The sequence below is a fragment of the Centruroides sculpturatus genome, unplaced genomic scaffold, assembly GCF_000671375.1.
Source record: "Centruroides sculpturatus isolate CEXI.00-Female unplaced genomic scaffold, Cexi_2.0 scaffold1931, whole genome shotgun sequence".
NCBI classification, from domain to species: Eukaryota; Metazoa; Arthropoda; class Arachnida; order Scorpiones; family Buthidae; genus Centruroides; species Centruroides sculpturatus.
In genome coordinates this window covers 67,375-95,148 of record NW_019386109.1, presented here as the reverse complement: position 1 = coordinate 95,148, position 27,774 = coordinate 67,375, and the positions used below count along the sequence as shown (strand labels likewise).

The window sequence follows — 27,774 nt, the reverse complement described above, 5'->3', positions numbered from 1 at the left end:
CGGATGAGGATTAGATCAGATAAGATTTGTTGATGAGACACACTACATATCCGTTTTTGTCATTATAAATGTGGACTATTCTTGATGAATTGATTAACTTGAGTGAAGAATGCGAAACGATATTGTGAATCAAATCCACACGAAAAATTATGAAAATATAAATTGAATTCAAATTATTATAGCCTTCCAGGCAATTGTCCGTGATAATAAAATCATCAAACTACTAATCTGGTGGATCCCCATCGAGTTATTTCCGAAAAATGGTTGTAACTAGTACCCATACCGAGTGGACCATACGACAATAGTTTATTCTTATTAATTTATTACAAATTTTATTCCCAAAATGACTTTGTAAATTAAAAAATAACCTGTTTTATATATATGTTTTCTTTATCTCGCATATTTTCAAAGAAGTTTTCGCATATTTTTAATGAAAAAAATCTGACCTAAATAATTAAATACACGCGATAGTTTTCTAACAGAATAAAATCCATTTGCCCATTTATATGTAAGTTATTTAAGAAAAAGTAAGGAAATTTTTGTTTAATTAAATTTTTAATACTTGTCGATTCGAATCGAATTAATTCTAGTGAAATGTCACCAGAAGAGAAAGTACCTTTAGTTTCTGTAGACTGAGACAAAGTTTCTTCTTGTATCTGTAGCAAAATTTTAAGAATTTTCGATAGTTTCGAGGTGTCAGAATAATTTCAAAGACTGAAATATGAATTCGGGAATAATCCTGTATTGGATTTTATGGCTTTGGTGTTGCTTGGAAACAATTAAGATCGTGTGGTGCTTCGAGTTCTTCTCTTATTAATCCATCAATTGTGTTTTTTACCCAACAGATAATCAGTTTCTATGGTTTTGCAGTTTTCGTTCTCAGAAACTTCGACCTTTTCCAAGTTATTAGGAAGAAAAATATATAAGAATCGAACATGCATTTGAGAATTCCTATCATTAATAAGTTAATAGGCCACTTTCATTCTTTTCGTTATTAAATGCTGTTAGATTAAATATCAACTTTTTTCCTCGTGTGACGTAATGTAGTGTTTACCTTTGTCGTCTGACCAATAGAATTCGTCTTACTTCTTAGTACTAATCGTCACGTGTGAATAAATCGAGATCTTAAAATTTAGAATACTTTCCTTTCCGGAAAGATTCCTCCACCGAAGTCGGAATTGCACGTATGCGGCTTACAAAATTGCGTTCGATCTCAAAATCTGATCGATCGATTTTGATTAAACTTTGCTATTTTCTTTAATTGCAATGAAGAATCCAAAAATGTAATTAAAAAATGGGGAGGTCCATGTTTTTGTTTTCGAGAAACAAGGTTGTAGCGACAAAGCGATATCGCGCGACAAAGTCTCTCGATGTCCCGAGGTCGCTAGAACGTCTTCTGCGGATTTAGAAAATTGAGTTCGTTCTCAAAACTTGATGGGCCACTTTTGATAAAACTTTGCCACTTTAGTTGCAATGAGAAACCCAAAATTGCTATAAGGGTCTACGTAAATGTAAAAAATAGCTGTCTATTACTTCGTTTTCAATTTACAATGGGGTAAAATGGAAAATGTCTGTGTTCCCTGACGCGATTGAGTTCGCCTGAAGAAATTTAGGGGTCAAATAAAACACAACATTGCGTGCCGCTAACGGAAAATAAATACAAAAACAAACGAAACACAAGAACAAAGCAATTAATATCGATTGCTTTGTTCTTGGATCGCCTCTCCGCGAAGGAAAGTGCAAAGATCGCCTCTTATTTAGCCGATAGATACGAGAATACCCTTTCCCGTGGCTGATAGTAGCAATAATAACGTCTTTCGTGGCGTCAACTGCAAAGTTCGCCTGTCCAGGAACGCCTCTTCTGTGCCTGACAAGTGTAAGGACGGCTTCTTTCTTTTCAACTCCGCCTCAATTCTTTCGCGATACGACAAAGTCGCGCGATATCCTAATTAAGGTTCCGTTTTGAACACGTTTTACTGTAGTTCAAAGTCCAGTTGATTAGCAATATTTACGTAACAGTATCTAAAATTTTATCATGATTACGAATTTAATGTACGCGGGAGAAGTTCCTTGCCGATTTAATGTTCTAGTTTCTCTCGAACATCTCGTTTCTCCACCTTGCAAAATACTGCAGTATGCGGGTACTGCAAAGATCTTCAATCTTTAATGTTACAGAAACTCCGTGCCCGACACTTTCACATCACATTCATTTATCTGTTAGGTGGGAATCTGACAACAGAGCTGTAATAATATAACTATAAATATCATTACTGTTGAATGGATGCAATTCATTTTTCTGTAAGGTTACAGGCATGAAGAATGTCCATTCAAGAAAACCGCCGATTTGAAATTTACGCGCCTCTCTTCTTCGTAAAAATCAACGATTTTCTGCCGCAACAAATTAAAAATAGACGATCCTGAAGCCGAATCTAACAATCGTATATTACAAAAAACACAGAAAAGAAAACTTAAATAACTAAACAAACACAAGAACACTTAAAATGGACACACGCTAACACGACCCTCGCTAACTTTGCCTATTGAACGATCGGAACGCCACCCTATCGGAAGCGGTTATTTTTAGAACGAAAACGAAAGGCAATTACCTAACTATATTATCCAATAACCGTGCTGGAAACTGAAATCTCTTATATTAACCAATCGCCTACCTCGAATGAACACATAATTATCCAACATTTTTAAAAACGCATTAAATATTATTTATATTATATAATTAATCAATTTAAGTACATTTAAGATATTAATACATTATTTACACGACAAAATCATTCATCATTTATATTTGGCAAACTTATTTGTTTTTTTTTTACTTCGTTTTTTCACACTAGAGAGCTCCTCGTAAGTACACGTGCACTCCAGTTACAATTGCGGTTACGTCATACTATATCACCCGATCGTCACACTTGGCTCCTATTGGTGGAGTCACGTCACCTTACCTTCATTTTGAAGGAAGATGGATTCCAGTAGCGGTGGTTGGGTTTTCAGGAACGACTCAAAAATGGGTTTAGATAAACCCGGAAATGTCAACAATGAATATGACAACAGAACAGTTGAAGAATTAGATGGTATGTGTTTATACAAGTGGTTTTTATGGCACATTTTCATTTATTTTATCAAAATGACTACATGTAAACAATCGTCGTGATTGAAATTCCGCGCAATTTTGAGTAAAACTTAATGATTTTGACGTTCAGAGACTGAAAAAACTTAATTTTTAACATACTCTTTAATGAAATATACAATTAAATTCGAAGGAAATTTGATATAAATTGTATTTAACACTGGAATGTCAAGTGACAGTCACAGTCAGTAGTAGAAGTTACTCTTAGGTCACTTGCTTATGTGTGTAAATATGTATAAAGTACGTAAAAGTAACTTCTACCTAATTCAAGCTATGAATGATACGTTTGGAACTTTAACAGAGATTTAGAGTATACTCTTAGGAACAAAAAAGCAGGGCTTCGGAGTCTGAGTCGTGGAGTTTTAGTGTTTTAGTCGGAGTCGGATGGCAAGGAAAAGTCGGAGTTGGAGTCAGTAGACTTTTATGCGACTCCACAGCCCTGCAAAACTGTCAAAGGAACCATGCCTCTACGAGTGACCTTTTGCGAGATATAGCTCCTCGTTATATCGCGCCCCGTTATATTGTTCATTTGGATATATGACTTTTTGTTTCTTCCAAATATAAAAGTGCCATAGTCAATAGGGAATGGATATGTCGGTTATGTCGTGCTACCTGATTTATCGCTTATTTGGTTTGTCTGTTTTTGCGCGCGATGTAATGAGGAGCTTCTGTATCAATATATTATCGGTTACCAATATTTTGGAATAGGTACAAATGCAAACATTTAAATATTTTGATTTAAAAATAAATGGACTTAATGAAAACACTAAAACTGGATGTATTAAGTAAAATTAATATCAATTAACACTCCAAAACCTTTAAACGTCCAGTAGTAATCAATTTAATAATAAACAAACGTTTTCGACCGTACTTTCGGTCTTCATCAGGTTTAAAAACAGTTAGATTCGAACCTGTGCAAGCGTAGAACAATGATTTATGAAATTAATTTTGAAAAATGGAACAGCACAAACGGATTTTAAAAGAATACAGTTATGCATGTCATTGCCATGGCGACGGAATGGCATATGTAATACTTACAATTATATAAATATATATAAATAAATACACCAAACGGGGATGTGATGTTTAATTGCTGGAGTGGGCGTCGCCCATTACCTCATAGCAGTACTTCCCAGCGTGCGACACATTGACTGCATCATTAGCGTTAATGCAATTGGTGCATAACCCGGCTTTGTAAATTTCCAGTGCCTCCAGATTTTGCAGGTGTTCCACCCGGTGAGAAAGTTTGATCAGTTTGGCCTCATGTAGGTCAGCTCTTATGCTGGGTTCAGTGGCATATGTTGATAGGGCGGTGGTGTGCTGTTTATTAACGATGTTGTATTTGTGTTCCTGCAATCTTTTATTCAAAGAGCGTTTTGTGGACCCAATATAAACTAATTCCCTTTGAAACCTGTTGTCCTATAGAGGGACCATGTAAACACCCGGTGCTTGCTTTTTATTGATTTTGTCTTTGCCACCGCAGAGTAGTCCATATACAGTGCTAGGCCTCTTGTATGCAATCTTAGTGTTAGTATGGGCGGCAATCTCTCTGTAAACTGAGGCCAAACTGATCAAACTTTCTCACCAGGTGGAACACCTGCAAAATCTGGAGGCACTGGAATGTCTATATCAGTGATTCTCAACCTTTTTTTTTTGTCATGGTACACTTTTAATAATTTAAAAATTTGGCGGCACACATGGTTATTTTGGTAAGTACTGCAGGAAAACCGGTGACGACATAACAGTGATTTTTAAACGCAGTTGGTTATTTAGGTCATGTTTTTTAAAGGCCTTCGTAACTACCGGCAGTTACCGGTAACACCGATTAGAATTTCCAAATGCATCCTAGGAAGGTAGAACTAATTGAAGTGGGTGATCGGTTAATGAAGAAATTGGATAACGAACACTTTTGCAAAAGATTTTTATGATTGGACAATGAACACATGTTCGGATAACGAACCACTGAACAAAAATAAAAAGAAGCAACGGAAAATAACGAAATACCAATTGATTTTCCCTTGTCTTCAGGTAACAATTCGAAACCTTTCAGAGCACGGGAGATGTCAGCATCGGCGCTCAACCTGATACCGATCGGATAGTGTTTCCCTGAACTTTGAAACTCTCCATTGTAATTCCTGTTTTTTGTTTACTTTTCTGACAAATAATTTTTTTATAGTCTTCGCAAGACTGTCTGGCACTCAATAAGTTTTGCGTCTGTTTTTATTTTCTAAAGGTGAGAGTTTAACTGTCCTATCGGGTATTCGTTAACATTTTAACACCAAAATTTTAAATTACATTCGGGCCTCACATTTACATAATTCTTTCATGTGCTAGTTGATTTCTGTTTTCTGAATTTTTGTGAGTGCTTTTCTGAACTTTTTATTTCAAACAGAAATTGATAATATTATGGAGCATAAAAAGAGTGGAGTGTCAAGAACCGTGTTCACCATAGAAACCAAGCAAGAGGTAATAGCCAAAGTAAAGAGTGGGCAGAAGATGTCTGATGTTGCTAGGCAGTATGGCTTGAACAGGGGCCATATTCTGGTCACTATCTCTGGTCTCTTATCTTGCGCAAGCTGGTCGCTGATTGGCTAATCCAAATGATTAGCCAATCAGTGATCGGCTTACAAGAGACCAGAGACAGTGACCAGAATACAGCCCCTGGTCTACAGTAGGCACAAACTTAGTTCAATTTCTACCTCCAAATACCACTTCATAGATTAAACTAACGGATCAAGAGGTTATTGCGGGTTTCAAGAAATGGTACATTTGAGCACTGTTTTGTCGGTGTTTTGAAGCATGCCAGTTCTCCTCAATGATGACATTAAAAATGTTTTGGAAAGAAAAATTTGATATTCTTGAAGCTATACCACTCATTCAAAAGACATGGTCAGAAGTCACTTAACGACAGTTGAATTCTGCTTGGCGAAAGCTGTGTCCCTCTTCTGTATTCAGGGAGAGAGAGAGGATGTCCCTGAAATTATGGATGAAATTTTGACAACTGCTAGAGATCTGGAATTGGAAGTGAATAAAGATGACATTGAAAAGCTCATAATGGAATCTGGAACTGATCTGACAACAGAAGAACTCCAAGAATTAAATGAAGAACACCAAGAAACTCAGTGAGATGTGTTTTCTTCTGAAGAAGAGGAAGATGAAAAAGGATCAATGCCAACATCTGCTATTGAAGATCTTTTGAAGAAGTGGGAGGATGTCAGAACAACAGTCTTAGAATGAACGTTGCACTATTTGGAACCTGTGACCGGCACTCGACGCGTATATACTGTATATAGCTGTTGACAAACGTTTTCGAGCAATCCCTTTGCTCTTCTTCAGGTCAACTGAAATTCCTCGGACAGAGTGTACATTATTTGTTGGGATCAGGTGTCGTTTCCGAGGGTGTGGGTCGTTTCTGGCATGCACGGTTGTATGGTAAGATACAGATACAGATATTTATTGATCAATATGCCATATCAAAATATATCCTGGTTTATTTCTTGAAAGTGTTCACATATATTGGATTTATTTATTAATTTTTGAATAACCAAGGATTTCTCCCACACCAGGTCATATAAAACAAATATGCTTACTTCTTAACCAATATCCGGCGTGAAAACTCCAAACAAAGATTGGCAAACTCTTTTGATGCCCCTCCTGGGCTCTTCTTCAGGCCAAATTTACTGCACTGGATTCTTAAATCGAATGTTTTTAAATAAGAACGTGCTCAGTTACTAGAAGTTTGAATAAGGAAGGTAATCACGTGCCTTTCCAAATTATAATTTTTTTATAAATTATATTCGTGGAGATATGTTGTGCGCATCCCATAATAATCTCGTGTATCTTATAATCACGTGCCGTTTCTAAAAATAATTTTAACTGTTGGCGATACGATTTTAACTAATCACGTGCCGTTTCTAAAAATAATTTTACTAGTAGCGATACGATGTGCGTATCCCCTAATAATCACGTGTATCGTATAATAAATTACGATTCATCATCCAATAGATACTGCCACGCTGTTGAAAGATTCATTTCTTCTTTAAGATTGATGCAGGTTAATTTGCGATCTGCTCTGTATATTTCCATCGCTTCCAAGGTTCTTAGATGTTCCTGATGACGAGTGGTGTGAATGATTCGTGCCTCATTAAAAATCGGGATTATGTCCGGGTTTNATATAAAACAAATATGCTTACTTCTTAACCAATATCCGGCGTGAAAACTCCAAACAAAGATTGGCAAACGCTTTCGATGCCCCTCCTGGGCTCTTCTTCAGGCCAAATTTACTGCACTGGATTTTTAAATCGAATGTTTTTAAATAAGAACGTGCTCAGTTACTAGAAGTTTGAATAAGGAAGGTAATCACGTGCCTTTCCAAATTATAATTTTTTTATAAATTATATTCGTGGAGATATGTTGTGCGCATCCCATAATAATCTCGTGTATCTTATAATCACGTGCCGTTTCTAAAAATAATTTTAACTGTTGGCGATACGATTNTATAATTATATGTACAGACAAAATTAAACTCAATTTACCCGCCTAAACGTCCGTAGCGTGGCGCTACGGATGGCGAGAAAGTAGCTCGGCTGCCCGATGATGTTTTACGTAATTATAGGAGATTTTTTACCGTTGTGTATGGATACTGCCACAATTTTTTCGCCGTCTTATAGGAATCGTAATTATAGGAACCAGTCTTATAGGGGGATCTACTGTATATGAAATATACAGTGCCATGATTATTTATGAAGTTTTAAGCAAGTTGGCGAGATGTTTTCTTAGATAAAATTAAATAGATTGTTTTTTTAAATTTAAATTATAAAATAAATTTTATAGTGTTTATCGATATAATATATAAAATTAGATGTATTATTTCAATATATTGCAATTTACACACAATTATATCTCACGCTGAGTCAAAATATTCTTGTATATTGGCTTGGCTTCTTTCTTAGATGGTTATATACATCTTAATTTATATTGGTATGTAATTTGTGTTGTAACCTCAGAGATTTTGGGAAGAATTTTGGCAATTAGGAAAATTTCAACAACATTGTTTACTTTTCTATCTTTATATCATCAATTAAACCTCACAACTATTAGATGATTAGAACTAAAAAAAATAATTGGAATCATAACAAATTTATATCTAACAATAGGGTTGTCATTAAAAAACAAAAGGTTGCTGAACACTTGATTTAACTTTAAAATTATAAATTCTGGAGTATTTCTTTTAATGTAATGTATAACTATTAATTAACAATTTTAGTTAATTAATAGTTAAACGTTACTTAAAAAAACATTGTTTATACCATTTAATGTGTAAAATGTAATCAAATCCACACACAAAAAATGTTTTGGCTTAGCATGGTATTTATATCACATCCTTTAGTGACGTGCCAAATGTTCGAACTAGCTAGGATAATACTGGGATATATTTTGTTTTTGTAATTGGACACTTTGATTCATTCTGCGAGCAATTTAAACATGTTACAAATTTGTTTCATATGTTTTTAAAAGTAACTACAGACCAAAACGTTTTTTTTTTGTCTGTCTGTGTCTTGGTCTTGGTATGTGTCACTTATCATTTATTCTGTAGATTTTTCTTGACTCTTTTTTTTTTAATTTGTTAATATATTTGAAACTGAAATTATTTAATGTAAACAATTTTTTAAATACAGTTAAAGTAAAAACACAAGACCAATTATCAAAGATGCTTGCATTTTTGATAATTGGTCTTTTTGATTTTTGATAGAATAACTTGTATGGTGAAACAAAATGTAGATTCAAATTAAACTGATGGAACATTTAAAAATAAAATGTAAATGATAGGCATTTTATCTCATCCCACCAATACTTCAATTTTAACTGGCAAAATCCAATGCTCTGGCAGGTTGAATGTGTCACTTGCCTGGTCTATTATAACTTTCCTGTACAACCAACCCACTCTAAACCAGTCAGATCATTTGAATTTTGCTGGTTAAGACTTTAAAGTAGGCATTTTCTCTCCTTCTTCCTCTCTGTTATTTACGTGTTTCTTTTCTAAATGTTCCATTGGTTAACACCACAAAACAGTTTGTTTTTTGCATTTTTTCGTTTTTCTATTTATTGTCATATCATTGGATTGGATCCATGTTATAATGTTATGTCACTTTTCTTCTGACAAGTGAGTGAAGTTACAGAAACATTTTCAATGAAAATCTATGAAGAGAATTATCACTGAAAAAAATCAGGCCAATATAACATAAATTGAAACCATGTAAAAAAAATTCAAACTTCTGGGTTTTCTGTAAAATTTTGAACAATTTTACAGAAAACTCTAGATTTCCAATGTGGTTCAGGTGCAGGATACAATGATATAGTGTGTAGGTTGCATTAAAAAAATGAATGTAGATAATGGGGAATTTCCCATAAAATTTCCAAAACAAAAATTTTTTAAAGTCAACACTGTACATGGGGATACCCTAATTCAGATTTGCCTGGGGTCCCATGAATCTATAATGTGCCACTGCATGTGGGCAATTTGTCAAGGAGTGCCTCCTGGGAGAACTTTATGGAGAAACTGGTCCCTATTTGTACAAAGAAAGCCCAGAAAAGTTCACATGGCGAGCATTTGGGTGAGGTGTGAACCTATGATCAACTACCAGTGTTCAGTAGATGTTTGGTTTTAAATTCTTAGTACTTGAAATTGCACATTAATATACTTATTTGTGAATGCAGATCTAATAATATAAGTCATTGATCACATTGTTTGTATATCTGTAATCTGTAATGGAATGCCTAGAATGGCCACTAGGGACATTCCTAGCTATTATTTAAATTAACAATAAATTCAGTATTGTATTATTTTTATTTGTAATAGGAATTATTTATAGTTTGGAATGACACCGCTGCTGCTAGAATGTCCACTAAGGGTGTCCCATGCTACTAGTATGATAGAAAAGAAAGATTAAACTTTAGTAACTGAATTCAGGTCTTCAGAAATGGAGTTAAGTGAAAAGAACAGAATGTGATTAGATTGCTTTTAGTGAAAGTTTATATATATTATACACACAAGATTTATCTTTTGATTTTTCATTAAGAATAATCTCAATTTCAAATCATTGTTATGAAGAGGATTTTTTAAGTTTGCACACAACCAACTAAAAAAGACCGAGTATACTTATTATCTTGAAATCAAATTATTTTCACCAAATATTCATGTTCAAATTAAAAAACTTACATCAAAGGGATAATATGATGTAAAGGATTAATCTGTACAACAAAGACTCAGTATAAGAAGAAGTACAGAAAGTTTTTTTTTCCAGATACTGCTGTGAATACAGAATCTTATTTACAACTTAAAATATCATCATGACTTACATTTAGTCAAATTTTAAATTGAATTCAATATTTAAAATTGTTTATAAATAACAAAGTTAAATTTCTGTATAATGAATTTTTTTTTAATTTGTAAGGACCATCGATCATTAAAAGTCGATTAGTCCGAGTTGAGTTTGAATTTAGGTTCAATTTCAGGTATCAATCTATAAACCTTTTTGTAAAACCATGGCCCAGGCATAAAAAAAGTGGTCATTAGTGTTAAAAATCATTGTGTAATCTGCCTCTCCACATGGTTATCGGTTATAAAGAAAGGGGAGAGAGATTATCTGTCAACCACTGCATTTTGACCTAAACTATTTACAATTAACCAATGTCGAAAATGTTAGAAAGGTGATAATTTTGAGGACTAAAAAATTGACACATTTTGGTAAATAAAGTATTATTTTAATGTAATTTCTGTAAAACAAAATTTCCTTAAATGTTTTTTTTTTTTTTTTTTATTTGAAAACTAAATTTTCTTTATTTATTGTGGCTATTTAGTGACTTCGTTATATAGAACTTTGATTGTAAATAAAAAATATCTGCCAAATCATATGCTTGCTAAGCATGCAAAAATTTTTAAGTTTCTGTTGCCCACTTCACTATCATCCACTTGTCGTGTACCTCATCTATAAATGTACAGTAGAGTGTCGTTTATCCGAAAGTCGATCAACCGATGTCAGTTAACGAAAAGCATTCCATTCGGACTGTCGTGCTGAATCGAACACTTTTGATACTAGATTAACTTCTAAAGTATAATTTTTTTTGTTTTTATATTTTTCAATATATTTATTTTGTTTGTACAAAATAAAGAAATAATTTTTAACAATACCAATAGCCACTATTATTATTATTATTATAAAAATTTTTGTTAGTCTTAACATCAACGAAAATTCAACACGAGCGACATGCAACAGAGAAAAATTTCAGCGTAATATTATTGGGATATACTAATATAATAATTACACGGGATATTAATAATGTATTTTTTCATAATCGGTTATCTGAAAAATAAGTTATCCGAACAACCCCAGTCCCCAATTGATTCGGATAAACGATGCTCTACTGTATTACATTAAGGAGATTTTTGTTAGTTGAATTCCTCCTATGTTTCTTGGCACATTTGAATGAATTAGGTGTTGAAAGGTCTGTGGAAGTGCAATAAGTTTCTTTTCTGATGATCTCTTCCAGAGGTGTTGGTTCCAAAGTTATGAACTTTACCTATCATTTTATACAGGGAGTCAAACTTTTTGCAGGGTTGGGTTCACTGATGAACCGTCTGTAAATTTGTACTGTATATAGATCTGTCTGAAGTTAATTTTCTGCACTTTGTAAGTGTCCCCTGATCATTTTGTAATTTTTGTATTATTTATCATTGTATTTTTATACCAACATTGTACCTTATTTATTCTTTTCCTTTCTTAATTGTGTTATATTGGATTTATCACCCTGAATATGGTGTACAAAAAGAATTTTTATCCATTTTTGTAGTTGCTGTGGAAGAGTGAATATATTTCACCTATTCCAAACTACAAGTAATGGTTGATAGACAATAACTTGAAATGAAAATTGTAATTTAACTTTCTTTTTCTATTCAATGCCTTATCCCATAATGCTCACATTTACTTTTGTATAGCTGGATAAATAAGAATTAGGTCTTTATATGAAGTTCAATAAACTGTAGATTTTTATCTTATAAAATTCATGTTTTATAATCTAATAGCTTATTTATATTTTATAATACTATTTTTCTGAATTTGACATTGATAAATATTGTCATTAATCAATAAATTGTGGGTGAATTATGCATTTTAAAATAAATTTTAATTATTAAATCCTTTTTATTAAGGAGATTTCAGGATAAAAATGATGTAATTATTAAAATTATGAAGTTTCCTGCAAAGAAAAATGCACCAAATTTATCCAAAACCAGTAACACTTTAATAATATGAATATTTTTGTCCACTATTCACAAACATCATTAGGTATCTATTAATGAATACAAAACAGAACAACTTTAAGTAATCAAACACATTTAAATCCCAGATGATGATCGTATATAGTTGACAAAAATATTAGTATTATTATTAAATAGTTTTATTGATGTTGGGTATATATGGTGTGTTTTTCATTACATATAACCAGTTTTTGAAGAAGTGGAAGTGTTTTTTTTTTCCGTGAAATATTGTATTTACTCACATATGAGGTTTTTATTCATTTATCATAGCTTCAAATTCCTAGGTTGTCCTATACATGTGAGCGAAAGATTCCTTGCACTTTTGCAAATAATTTTTGTGAACTGTGTATTCGCATTTTTTACCAGATGCTTACCCTCTTGTATTTAAAACAATTATTTTATCTGGGTCATTTGAATCGTTCTTGTACATTGTCAGGAGTAAAGATGGATAGCAATAAGAAAAGAAAAACTTTTGAATTGAATTCCAGATTGAAATTCCAAAATCACACGGGAGCATGATGTAAGTTTTAATCCATTCCCACGTGAAAACACATGATTATTTGGAAATCAGAATTCGGAGAAACTCATAAGTGTAATTGAGAGAGAGTGGATTCGACTGTTAAGAATTGGCAAAAAAAAGTTCCTGATTGTCCAGCTTTACGTGAAGAAATTATGTTGTTGATTTTACAAGATTTTTCCTTAAAGTTTAAAATGCCAGTAATTTTTGCAGGACAACGTGTGCATTTACGTTCATTTTATATTTCACTTGTGATTAAATGAAATAAAATTAGAATTGTATTAATAAATCTAATTTTCTTTATTTTGATCTTTAAAGTCACACCTCGACCTATATGCGAGGTTGTCTTATATACAAGTAAATATGGTACTTTGAATTGTTGATACCTTATGTTGTAAGTAAGTCTGAAATGAGATATGCCAAACTAGAATTTAGTATGTGTTGTTTTCTTTAAAACACACATTTTAATGGAGAACAACATAGTACATATATAGTGCATGTATATAAATGTATATATAGATGTAAAATCAATAAAATTTTATTAGCTAAGCAATCTTATCAACTTAACACATCATAATATGAAATTCTATTGGCTTAACTGGTTACTGGTTGACAAATTATCAAAATTATATTTTATATTGAAATTGTAATAAGTTTTTATTACTGGATTTTGATTTTTTTTTATTTTAATTATTTACAGATATGATGCATCTTGTTTATAACCAAGAAAATGGAAATCCAGAGCTTTTTGACACCGAATTATTTAATTCAATGCCAACAACAGACACAAATCTTCTGAGTTCCTTTGATGAAGATTTAGATTTAGATCTCTTCAATAATATGGATAATATGGTGATGCAAATGCCTTCGGATACACAACTAAATCAACAGCCAACGTCGCCGTTACAAAAACTTCCTGTTAGTCCACAAAGAACTCAAATTTCAAGTCCTATAACCTCTTCTCAGCCGACAACTGTTATTCATATTTCACAGCCACAATCTCCAACACTATCTCATATTTCATCAATAACCCCTTCAGTCAATGCTAGTGCTGCCCAGCCTGCTTCTGTTAATCCCGTTCAGACTCAGCCAGTTTTAACTCAAACTCAACAGTCATCACCTATACAACGTGTAGTTGTACATCCATTTATGAGGACAGTTACTTCAAAACCAGAAACCCCTACAGTTACTACATCAGTTGTGTCCAATTCTGTTCCAACAGTGAATGATATTTTGGCTGTGATTAAAGAACAACAGAAACAACAATTGCTTCATCAGTTAAGTCAGTTGCCACCACAGAAAATGCAGCAGGTATTTAAAATCTTCATTTTGTAATATTTTTAACTAATCAACTCCTTTTTTACACTAAGAATCATTTATGATCAGATTAGAAAAAATTGCAGGTTTTTTTTACTTAGATTTTTACTTGCTAATCTAGTGTGGCCCTCTTGCTCAAGAGGGCCACACTAGATTAGCAAGCAATTAGCAGAATTATTGCTAGTGTGGCCACGCTAACAATAATTCTGGATTACTGAGTGTGTCTAGGGCTAAAGGCAATGAATGACCTGACCTATCACTCTTTAGTATTGATCCTTTTTGAAGGTGGGTGGGCAAATATGTCTTACTAACATGCTGTACTCTACATAGAAATAAAACCCGACAACTAACATTTTCACGAAAATGGGTTGTGAATAGGTGGTCACACTTGGGGGTATGCCAGATAATTGAGAGGCTGAATTATTAAGAGCCAGAGTACCAAGAGTTTACTGTATATGTAAGAAAATAATATAATAATGAGAAACATGCAGTCAAACCTTGATATAGTGTCCTCCTTATGAAGCACTAATGAATAATTGTAAACAGATTAAACAGATCTTTCTCATAAATATTAGATAGATAATTTTTTAGTATATGTGAATTACTAAATGTAAAATTTTTTATTGTAAATGGCATTGTTATTACTAAATTATTTGACTTTCAAACTACCAAATACAATCTTGTGTATATATCACATTACTATATGTATTGTTTGAACTACTTTGGTTTGGCAGCATACTTGATTTAGTAACAATTTCAGAGGTAACCAAATGGTGTTTCTAAGTCAAAGTTTGATTGTAACATTTCTTTGTAATATTTCATTTAACTAAAATTTAAATATTTCAATTAATTCAATAATTTCACACTTTAATTCTTCAGAAATTTATTAACTTCCGACACTAATGTTTATGGACATTTGACATAAAACACTTCTTTTTATGTCAAATGCTGTAGAATTAAGATGTGAAATTATTAACTGTAATAGAAACCAGTTAGGATTTGAGTGTCTAGTAAAGTTCTTATAAAAATATATAACAATAGAAAAACTATTTGATAAATCTGTTGTTATTTTTTTTATATTAGTTACTGTTACAAGCCCAGTTACTGAAAGAAACTGGAGGAAGAGTTGTGGCTTACACTGCTCCATTGCAAACTGTTAATACTACTATTCCTACAAATTCACCTGTGTCCACTGTTAATTCTCCTATTCAGACAGTTGTTACTACTCAGACAGGAGGAACAATTTTAACTACAGGAATTCCAATTGTTTTGGATGCAGATAAGCTTCCAATAAATAGGTATGTTTTAAAATGTTTTAATTTATTTATAATTGCATTTTTTAAATAGATTTTTCAGTTTTCTTTCTGCCTAAAATATTTCCTGAAAAACAACAATGACAATAAAAATAGCGAGAAAAAACTAAAAAAAATTTATTTTTTAAAAAAACAAATATATATGTTTTTCTATGATACAGTATATTTGCATAATTAGTTAGGTAAATCATATTTTTAAAATGAAAAAAATGGGCATTTATTGCTACATGAAATCATTTCTCTCAAAAATTCATTTTTAATTGCGGTGAAATAGTTAGATGCTTGTTTTTTAGAATTAATTTTTATAATTGATGAAATAATCATTATTTCAATAAATTTTACTCTCTTTTCACGTGCTTGCTCTTTTTCTCTCTTGCACACTTGCTCACATGTGTGCATGTGCAAGAGAGCTGCTCTCGCATGCTCTCTTTCTCTCCATATTTTCAGAGTAGAAGAGAATTTTTGTTTAAATTAAGCAGTGTATGTGAAATATTTTGCTAATGGGTCATTAATAAATAATGTTTCTTTTAATTTCCTTTTGTGTGCAATTACAGGATAACAACTTTAAAACCACCATCAAAAGGTGAAAAACGAAGTGCACATAATGCAATTGAACGAAGATATCGGAGCAGCATTAATGACAAAATAACTGAACTTAAAAATATGGTGGTTGGCACAGAAGCAAAAGTATGCTTTTTTTTTATTATTAGTTAAAATTTTATTGCATATAAAATATTAAATTTTAAGTATTTGTATATGTTATACTGGGTTGAAGTAACTCTATTCAATGTTGTCTTAAGAGATCTTTAGCAGTTCAGATGCACAATTCTTATGGGTTTTGGCCCTTAGGAAAATTGGCTGAAAGTTTGTTATAGTTCTTTACTAACTGATTAAATCTCAATGGGTTCAAAGCTTAAAAATAGCCAGGGTTCTTTGTTAGTGCTGTTTGAATATATGTGAGTTGTATGTACTGTAGAGGATGATAACAGGTCTCTCCCTGGCAGATTATTTCAAAGAGTAATAGGTCAGTCACTAGAGATAAAAATTATACACAATCTTTTAATTCATTCTGAAATATCAAGTAGGATTCCAGAAACACTGTCAGATATCATAAGAAAATGCTTTACTGCACAATAAATAAAGGGTAGAAGTGATTACTGTATAACATGAAGTGCAGAAGTGTAAGAATATAAGGTTAGGTTTACATTAGCAGTAATATGATTAGGTTAGCACTATATTAATGACAATTTGATATTTTCTATTAAATTGGATTTTTTTCATATTCATATCATTGCTAACTTAATTCCACATTTAACCACTTTTGCATTGCATTTGTGTTATGCAGTAATGCATATCTACCCCACGTGTTATGCAGTGAAGATTTAACTGTCACATTTTATGCCTGTTCTGTAATCCTACTTGTTATTTCAGAATACATTAAAAGATAATGCATATTTTCATCTCTAGTGATTTGATTGATCTGTTACTTCTTGAAATAATTTGCCAAGGAGAAACTACCATCTTATATATGCATTTTCCATATATATTGAAATGGCTCTAGCAAAAAATCCTAGCTATTTTCAAACTTTGTTCTCGTCAAGACTTTTTATTTAGTTAATCGAGAATAATCAAGCAGGAATGGGAAGTCTGCAGAAAAATACACTACTCCTGAGTAGGTATGTTTTAAAATCGACTTCAACTCTCCATCCATGTAATCAAGAACTATAATGTAGTAAAATTTCTGCCAATTTTATCATGGGTCAAAACCCACAAAACAAATTATCATTAATGTTTAGAATCATTTTGAATGATTTATTGAATATTAAATGGGAAAGAAGAGTATATAGTTCTATCAAATTATTCAAACCATTTTCATTCTAAAATTTCTTCAGTTATTAGATAGATGCTTTAAAAATAAACTTATAAATCTGAAATACAGTAGAACTATAATTTTTATCTGTGCTCTGATTAACTGAGGTTCTGCATTAGTCAAGGTGAAACTGTAAAAGTGAATACACTAGTTTTCTTAAACTGTAATTCATAAAATAATGTTTAAAATGATGATAGAAACAAATAATTTTGGAATACATTACCTTTTTATTATTTAATTTTAATGAGACAAAATAGCTGCGACCATCTGTTTTTTCCAAGTTTTCAGTTTATCGAGGTATCAACAGTCCACACTACCTCAGATAATTGGGTTTTACTGCATAAATATGAGATTTGTTGTTAGTAAATAAGCAATGTTTATGAAGGAATCAAATTTTTGAATAATGTAGATCTTACAAACTTTTTCAGTTAAACAAATCTGCTGTTTTAAGGAAAGCTATTGATTATATTAGATTTCTACAAAATTCCAATGCCAAATTAAAACAAGAAAATATGAGTTTAAAGATGGCTGCGCAAAAACAAAGTAAGTATTTCAATTGATTTTAAAATATAAACGATTTTCTATTTAAAATAACTGCAAAATGTAGTGTAATATATTGAAACATTTTTTAAAACCAGCATATAATTCATTTGTTTCAAATGTTTCTGGCCATGTTGAATGGACTTCTTCAGGCTTTTAAAACAATAATGTCTACAACAGAAAATGTCGGTGGCATTATTATATTGTATCATAACATTGAATATTAGAAGTGTGGTAAATCTGAAGCTGCTTAGTTTAACAGAATTTTTCGTATTTTAGATAAGTTTTAGTACACTTTTTAAATAGTTCTTTGCATTATTAAAGTTCAATAATTACTTAATAAAGTATAAATTTACTTACTTAAAACTTTTTATATAAAATTCAAAACTAATAATAATAATTTTACATTATAAAATAAGTCAAAATCCAAGATAAAATATTTCATTTGGATTTAGTAATTACTCAATTTTTAATATAAAACTTACTTGACATGTTTCTTGAAAGAGTTGATGTATATTTCTATGTAGACACACCTACTTTGTATTGTTGTGTGCATTAAACAAAAGTTTGGAGAAAGTGTTGGATACATTCCAGTATGCATCAAACATTACATAAGTGAACCACGATGTACTGAAATATATTCAGATATTCATTGAGTTCATAGGTGCAGCAACTGATTTGCTCATCAGTCTTTGGATGTGGTGAGCTCTGATGCAATATTGCTGCCTCATGATTATATTAACAATACAAATAATTAGTAAAAATGTTGTTAACTGAAAGTTATCTTGACAAAATAAGTCTGCAAATGCCAGTATAATGCTGTATTTCATCCATCCTGTTAGGTTGCCAGACGTTACAGTAAAAGCTTATTAAACTGCTCGCAAGCACATCAGTTGTGGCCAAGACTATTGCGTTGCTGGAATGTACCCATTATTTCTGCAATTTTATATTATAATAGTGTTTTAAATTTTTAGTTAGCTAACAGATTAAAAATTTGATTTTAATGAGAATTATTGATACTTTTTGTCAAATTTATATAAATTAAAAGTAATCTTAGTTATTAAAATAGAAATGTTATAAAATTTTCACAGAACTAGAAGACCTTCTTGAACAAAAAACTGTACCAAATACGACTAATTTGATGGATTTCACTCCACCAACATCTGATATTAGTTCACCCGAACGTAGTCCGGCAGAAAGCAATGGCGATTCTTGTGGATCCGAACCATCTTCTCCACAATATACGTCAACTAGCTCTTTACCGGGAACACAAACCTCTGATAAAAATTTTAATTTCTTTGTTAAAGAAGAAGAGAAGAACAGTTTTGTTACCAGTGGGATGCTGGATCGTTCAAGAATGGCTTTATTTATTTTTGTGTTTGCCATATTGGTATTCAATCCTTTTGGTTATCTTTTGCCTGGTGGTAATGATTTTGCTGGAGACAGTGAACTTCAAAGGACCGGACGGGTCATTTTATCTGCAAATAAACAAAGTGAAGGTAGAATCTTTTTCTTTTTAAAATTGTATTTGTATTAAACTAAGTATATTTAAATTACAACATAAAACAAAAATATAAATAAATTGATTGTGCTTTTTATTGATGATGATATGTTTTTATCTTGTTCTTCTACAGTTAAGTTTTTAAATATATGTTTGTTTATTTAAGTTTGCATGCAAATTATTCATTCTAATTTGAGTTTTGTTAAAATCTTGCCTACAGTATGTTGGAATTATAAATTCTGAAAATTTAAATATTATAGTTCTTACCATGATAAATTAGGTATTCCTATTATAATTTACATCATAAATCAGGTGTTACTAATGTGTTTATAATATTTCATTTGACTGTTCATGTTTAATAGAAATATCAGATGATGATTATATTGTCTGTATATCAACAATGGCCAAACTATAGCTCTTACTGACCTTACTGATTGTATAGTATATATATTATATATATATAAACTAACACTCTTTGGCTCATATTTCTGATAGGTGAAAATCACAAAGTTTGGCCAACCACAGTCTATATTTTTAAAGTTGTGACCAGTTATATCATTTGATGATCTGAAAATAGAATAAACTACAGTTGAGTGTGATTTTTTTTTTTTTTTTTTTTTTTTTTTAATAATTCAAACTTTCATTTAAAATTTAAAGGTTTATTATACATTTAAGAGTTGATTGAACGTTCAGATCTTTCAGTCGCAAGATTTTTATTTTTTTAATCTTAATACAGGTATACCTCGACTTACGTCGTTCCGAGTTATGTCGTTCCCGATTATGTGTCGTTTGTCAAAAAAGTATATGGAAAAATAAAAATCAAGTTTTGAGTCATTTTATTCGACTTTACGTCTGTCTGCCACAAATATTGAAGTTGTAATATCACTAGAAAAGCATTTAAAGCACATAAATCATTTTAAAATGTATACATTTACAAGTATGTATGAATGAATGTATTGTATTTACAGTATTTGCAAATGCATGTATTATATTTACACAAATTTGCAAATCATGCATTCGCATGATTCGCAAATTTGTGTAAATACAATACATAGTACAATATTAATATAGTACAGAAAAATGTAATTTAAATTTGTGAATCATGCATTTGCATGATTCGCAAATTTAGATTACATTTTTCTGTACTATATTAAAAACTAAAATTTATTTGTTTGTAAGCTTAAAATAGATCCTTATTAACCATATATTATTAAAAATGCATTACTAAATAAAATACAGAACCGGGAATGGTAATTTATGGTTTAGCCTAGTGACAAGTAGATTCAGAGACAAGTAAATTCGACTTAAGTCACCTCTCCTGGCCAATTACCTACTGGCCTCTCCTACCAATTACCGACATAAGGCGAGGTATACCTGTAAATACTTTTTTGTTATAATTATAAGTATTTTTCAATAATTGTTTTATTCGAGGAAAAATTATATACTACTTTACTAATAAAATCTATATTAACAGAAAATTTGTTACTATTTTTTCCCCCTATAGGATGGTACCATAATTATATGTTTGGTTTATTACCTTGGATCATGAATGCAATATTGGTTTTAATCTGTCTGACAAAGTTGTTCATTTATGGTGAGCCAATTATCAAATCTGGTTCAACTTCTTCAACAATGTTTTGGAGACACAGAAAACAAGCAGACTTAGATTTGGCAAAAGTATGATATTTATTTATTTATAATTATTTAACGTTATACATTACATTACTTCCTCAATGAAATAACACACCCATAAAAACAAATATCAAATGATCGTTATTCATTTTCATTATTTAAAAGTTAATATAATAACAATAATAATTATTATTAAAGATAACAAAATTGTAATTTTAATCGTAGAATTGTTTTATAACCAACCTCTTATTATATTGAAATTATTATTTAGTATTATTTCACTTCTTTCCATTTTCCTTTCAAGTTTAATTAAAGTATTTAAGTTAATTAATGTGATTTATTAAAATTGAAATAATATTAAAGAAGTTGCTGTTTTTCTTTCAATTTTACAGAGACTACTGTACATACATATTTAATTAGACATACATCAGACTGGTGAGTGTCAGATTATTGAATTTTGTATGTACTGTATGATAAAAAAATGCATTTCATTTCAGAGGTTAGTCTATGGTATTATGAGTAATTGTGATTGTGACTGTTTTGCCAACTGCACGTGCAACAAATAACTAGTGGCTGACAATATACACATACATCAGTCTCTGTCATATACATCAAGTAACACACAAATTTCATTTGTTCCATATGTGGTAGTGTCAGATTACTGACACTACCACATATGGAACAATGGACTGGACTGCAGAGTGACAAATTATCAAAACTCTACAGTATCTATTTTTATGTAACATTGTGGGTTTCATCACCCTATGCTGGACTTGTTACAAAAGGCACTCTTACTACCCAGAGATTGGAAAGAGAGAAAATAAATTTATTATGATTACCTTATTCTTAATTATAAATCATTAATTTTAATAACAAGCTGTGGTAATTGTAAAAAGTTTTTAATAAAATTTCCTAAATTCTTAATTCTAAAATAAGGATATTTGTTTTATTTCTTAATTATAGGTTTGCTATATTCTTTATGCGTTTTTAACTAAATAATCCTGTATTTATTTGGTGTAGTATTCTGTTCAGCAAGTAAAATATCCAAAGGTTAAAACATACAATTTATTAAATTCTTTATTCTACATGTGAGTTTTGAGTCAACGTGAACGCTATATTTTTCTTCATTACAATTTTTTATTACAAAAAAATTATGAATACAAAACAACTTAATGACAACTTATAAATACGTACAAATTGTAAGTTGTCATTAAGTTGGTTTGAATTTATAATTTTTTTGTAATAAAAAATTGTAATGAAGAAAAATATAGCGTTCACGTTGACTCAAAACTCACATGTAGAATAAAGAATTTAATAAATTGTATGTTTTAACCTTTGGAGATTTTACTTGCTGAACAGAATACTACACCGAATGAATACAGGATTATTTAGTTAAAAAAACACATTTATTTTATCTTGAATTTCATACAAATAGTTATACTAAAGTCTTTTAGAAGATTAAGTTTTGTTATGAAAAATTACAAAATTATATTATTATTGCTTGTAATGCTATTTTTAATATACCACTCACCAAATAAACCATCACCAGTTCATAACAAAACAGAAAAATTCTTACTCTGAACATTTTTATGTGAAATAGACATCTTCAGGTATTAACGATATAGAACAAACGGCTTGTAAAATAGAATGTTTTTTAAAAGTTTAAATTAATTACGTAATTCGAATACATTGTGTTAAAATTTAAACATGTGTAAAATATTCAAAGCATATCTGAATAAATAACCAATTAATTTCACGTAAGTTATGACATAAATATCATCCATAATTTAAATTATTCTTAATGTGAGTTTCTGTCATTGGATATCACCATCAAAATGGAACATGGTCATCTTTCCACCTGTGTTTTTCATAAGGAGTCATATACACCTCTATTTATACCTAACCATTCACATGACCCTTATTGTTACAAAGTCTCTGCTTTTTGATCTTTGGTAAAAAAAGGGCTCTCACATGTTGTTCGGAGCAAAATGAAAAGGAAAACAAATTGTCGTGAATCAAGGCCCTTGCAATACAACATGGATACCTGTCCTCTTTGGTCAAGCATCTCATAAGATAATATAAATAAAAGGGAGAGGACTATTCTGCAAGATGAATGAATGAGGGTTATCACATACAATGAAACACTTTCTCATATATATATATATATATATATGTATGTATAAATTGCAAGGACCACTAAAGTACACTTAACATATCTATTCTCTCCAACAGTCTTCTCTCCTCATCAGAAATGATAAAAACTGTATAGATGATGCATACTCTCCAGGGGTTTATGTGGTACCTCTTCACGATGACCAAGTTAACCGCTCATTAACATACATTGGAGCAACGGCCAGCGGTCTTGCCATGAAAATGAAAGAAAATGAATACTCCATAAGAAAAAAGCTGACTACTGTGGCGTTAGCAACATATGCGAGTAATGAGGAAATTCAGGTTGAACTACATAATGCTAAATTGTTATAGTATTGGAGAAGGCACAACTCAAGTATCAAGTACCTTGAATTGCTTGAGATCTATCGAGCAATTAAACAAGGAATTGCTATTAACTTTAAGGAAATGGACATGCTTTCCACAGCATGGCATGCCATTTTTGAAGTAGATTCTGACAGAAACTCGTATTAAGGATAATTTAAATTACGGAAGATATTTACATCATAATTTACGTGAAATTAATTGGTTATTTATTCAGATATGTTTAAATTTTAACGCAATGTATTCAAATTACGTAATTAATTTGAACTTTTAAAAAACATTCTATTTTATGAGCTGTTTGTTCGATATCGTTAATACCTGAAGATATCTATTTCACATAGACAAAAATGCTTGTAGTAAGAATTTTTCTCTTTTGTTATGAACTGGTGATGGTTTATTTGGTGAGTGTTATATTAACAATTACCCAGTTTTTAAAATATAATAATGCTATTTTTGTGGAATATAATAAATACTAGGAACGATTAATCGGAATCAAAAATCAGAAAAATTGGACGTTTTCTTGGAATCTTTGCACAATTTCCAATTCTTAAAATGATTCTTCCACATTTCATAGGAAAATTAGAAAGTAAAAATTTAGAAAGTATTCAAAAGAATCTGAATTGGGAGTTTTCGGTGAAATCTGGAGAAATTTTGGTATAATTCCATCACTAATAAGTACGTGAAGTTTTGCTAATTTTTAATGAATATTTGTAATTTTAGGGTGATCATAATGGTGCAGTTTGTCAACTGAAACTCTGTCTCAGAGCACTTGGTCGACCTTTTCCAACTGGACACATTGACTTGATTTCTGGAATATTTTGGCATTTGATAAGACAGATTCTTCATAAATTATGGATTGGTTACTTTCTTGGAACTAGAGCAGGTGGTCTGAAAGTTCCACAGAAATATCGCGACGAAAGTATGAAAGATGCAGCCTTAGTTTATCACAAATTAAATCAGCTTCATTTGCTAGGTGAGTATTTTATGATTTTCAACATTTTTGGAGATATGTTCTGATAGGTTTCACCGATTTAAGAATTGATTGAGTCCAGTTTACTATGTAAATCAGATTGTTGTTGAAAAGTAAATCAAACAAAAAAAATTAAGATATTTTTGTGGTTACTGATATGTATATGGAAATATCAGATCAAAAATTTAAATTTGTGTAATTGATTGCACAATTCTATATTTTCTACATAAATTTTATATTTATGCTTTTTAAACTCATTTTTAATACAGAAATTACAAACTATAATTTAGAATATTTGAAACGTTTGTTTGAAATGTTCTGTATTGTTTCCGTAGTATTTGATTCAGGATAACATTAATAACAAGCATGTATGAGAGAAACTGAAGTAAATATCTTAAAATGATAATGAAAATTTGCATAATTAAACTTATGTACAAACTGGAATTTTATTTTAAAAGTTATTGTATACAGTACATATTATAATCTAGCTTGATATATGGAAGCATGATGATTCCATATATTATAAAGCTTGATAATCTAGCTTTATAATAATGGAAAAATATTATATATTATATATGGATAAATGTAAGTTTTAATATGAGTTATTATATTTAAACTTTAATAAATTTACATGAGAAATTTTTGTGTGTTCAGTGTAAATCAGAATCAGACAATTCTGAATTATTATTTTTTTATTTTGACAGATTTCTGTTTTGAACAGAATTTAATATTTTGTTTTGTATCTTCTATATCAGATAAATGTCACACACTCATTTTTTTTATATATTAAAATCACTTACATATATGAAAACATTTTATTTCTAGGCTTAATTAAAATGATTCAACTGAAAATGGGAGTATTCAGCTTCAAGAACTAAGGCTGAGACTCCTCTAGCGTAAAAACCTTTGCTGTAAATACTTTTAATCACGTGACCATGATATTTTACACCAGAGCAGGTCGTAAAATGAACATAGAGTTGAGCAGTGTTCAACTTTCGATGTGAATATGTCTGTAAAACAGTACCATCAAGAATCAGAACCAACATCAGAAGTTGGTAGTCTACATCATTACGACGTGAGAAAATGACAGAAAATAAGCTTTTATGTATATTTTCTTATGGTTACTTGGAAAAGATCTAAAATATATCTGGAAAGATTTATCAAAAACATCTGAAAGTATTCATGTATCTATGACAAGAGGTATCCTGATTATAATAATGGATGTCTTAAACACGCTATATGGATGGCCAAAGGAAAATCCTTTAATTTAGATGAGTATATAATAAGAAAGCTAAGCATATAAGTGCAGTATAATATCTCAAAAATATGATGATAAAAGTTAATATATGAAAGTAATGATGTTATTTTTACTATATTTGTAATTATAGTATGGAAAAACTTGTAGAATATAATCATTGTCTTTATATCGCTATATCACGCATACAACTGTAACTTTGAAAGTACCGTCAAAGTAAAATCTTTGCTAGTGGAACCAGTCCTCCACTGCAATCCAAACACAAATAGGTCACATGATTAAAAGTATTTATGGCAAGGGTTTTTATGCTAGTGGAGTCTTGGCCTAACATATTTGATCGGGGNCTCCACTGCAATCCAAACACAAATAGGTCACATGATTAAAAGTATTTATGGCAAGGATTTTTATGCTAGTGGAGTCTTGGCCTAACATATTTGATCGGAGAAGTTCTCATTGTTTTAAAGAACTTGTGTTAGAAATTTGAATGCTGCCCATGTGAGCTTGTGACAGTGAATGACACAAAGTATAATAATCTGTACTACTTAGTTACTAACTACTCTATAGAAGAAAAATTGGCAGCACTATATTACCTTACTCATTATTTTCAATAAATAAATTCATTGTTTTAGAGAACTCTATTCTTGGAAACTCATTTGATTTTTAAGTGTTTGGTTTTGTCCCTGGTTAATTACAATAAAAATTTTTGTTAAAAAATTGTGTGTGTATACATTGTTATATATGTACATCATACATAGAAGAATAATTGAAAAGATTTTTGTCCCCTTCTGTCATGTGATCTTAGTTTCTCTGACAAGGTTCAGAATTGTACTTGTTTGTTGGAATAGTATGATCATTTTACTTAGGATTCCTTTTGTAAGCAAAAAAGTAAAATCTAACTTAACCTGGATTAATCAGAAAATTATGTACTTTGTATGCAAAAGCTTCTGTTTTTGCATTGAACAGGTTTCCAGCTGATGAATTTTTGACATAGAACTCCATTTAGGTTTTTACTATTTTTATGTATACATACGTGTGTGCATTAATATCTTCATTTTTGTTCTCGTCTAGTTTTCAAGTTCTTTTCTCTTTATTTTTTGTGCACCGATATCAAAATTTAGTTAAAGGGACTATTCAATTGTCTCATTCAAACTAGATATGAGTTTGCTTTGTATCTGTATTATTATGTACTAAAATACATTCCATATTCACCAATGTCGTTGGTGCAGTGATTGATGCACGTTGCACTCATCGGGTCATGGGTACAGTGAACTCTGACAAGGCAACATGGCCACCTCCATTGTTATATTACTAACACCGTTTTTATTACTAATCTGTATTAAATGAAAATTTCTAAATGTTAAAATTAGATTGAAATAATATTTTACAACAAACAGAAATTTGTAATACTTGATGTAATTAAATGTTTTATTTATTTATTTTTTAAGGATATGTTTCAAATAGTGGAATGGAAGGGCTTATGCTTTCCTTAAGTGCTCTTAATTTGACGGAAGCTGTACAGCATGCCATTCCGAAAGATACTCTAGCAGAAATCTATATCATGATGTCATTAAGAATTAAAGAGAATCTTTCTCAAAGATTCCATTTTCTGGCAGTAAGTAAAATTTTAGAAGTTATATATATGTATATAACTTCTTATATTATATATAATTGATGATTTAAGATTATTTTCTTAATATAAATACAGTGGAACCTCGGTGTAAAGTACTATATTATTTTTCCGACTTTCCAACGATTATCGACACTACTGTGTGCCGGAAATAGCCGTTCCCTAACGGGTACTTTACGCGGATTCGCGTTAGTGTGCCAGGCCTGGACTTTAAGCGTGCACCGAATTAAATAATGACAAAGTTTGTCAATAACAAAATCAAATATTTAATTAAACTTCTA

At 30.8% G+C, this 27,774-nt stretch overlaps 1 protein-coding gene across 1 annotated transcript in view; it reads left to right on the top strand.

Moving 5' to 3' along the window:
• The first annotated feature begins 2,920 nt into the window (after positions 1-2,920).
• The window catches only part of LOC111613645 (sterol regulatory element-binding protein 1-like), a 43,046-nt gene continuing 18,192 nt past the window's right edge, over positions 2,921-27,774 (top strand). Inside the window, exons 1-9 of the mRNA XM_023354999.1 lie at positions 2,921-3,086; positions 13,676-14,286; positions 15,376-15,590; positions 16,160-16,292; positions 17,904-18,018; positions 19,107-19,514; positions 21,021-21,193; positions 24,362-24,614; positions 27,312-27,478. Coding sequence (XP_023210767.1) covers positions 2,975-3,086; positions 13,676-14,286; positions 15,376-15,590; positions 16,160-16,292; positions 17,904-18,018; positions 19,107-19,514; positions 21,021-21,193; positions 24,362-24,614; positions 27,312-27,478 — 2,187 coding nt within the window. The 5' untranslated portion in view covers positions 2,921-2,974. The remainder of the gene's footprint in view (positions 3,087-13,675; positions 14,287-15,375; positions 15,591-16,159; positions 16,293-17,903; positions 18,019-19,106; positions 19,515-21,020; positions 21,194-24,361; positions 24,615-27,311; positions 27,479-27,774) is intronic.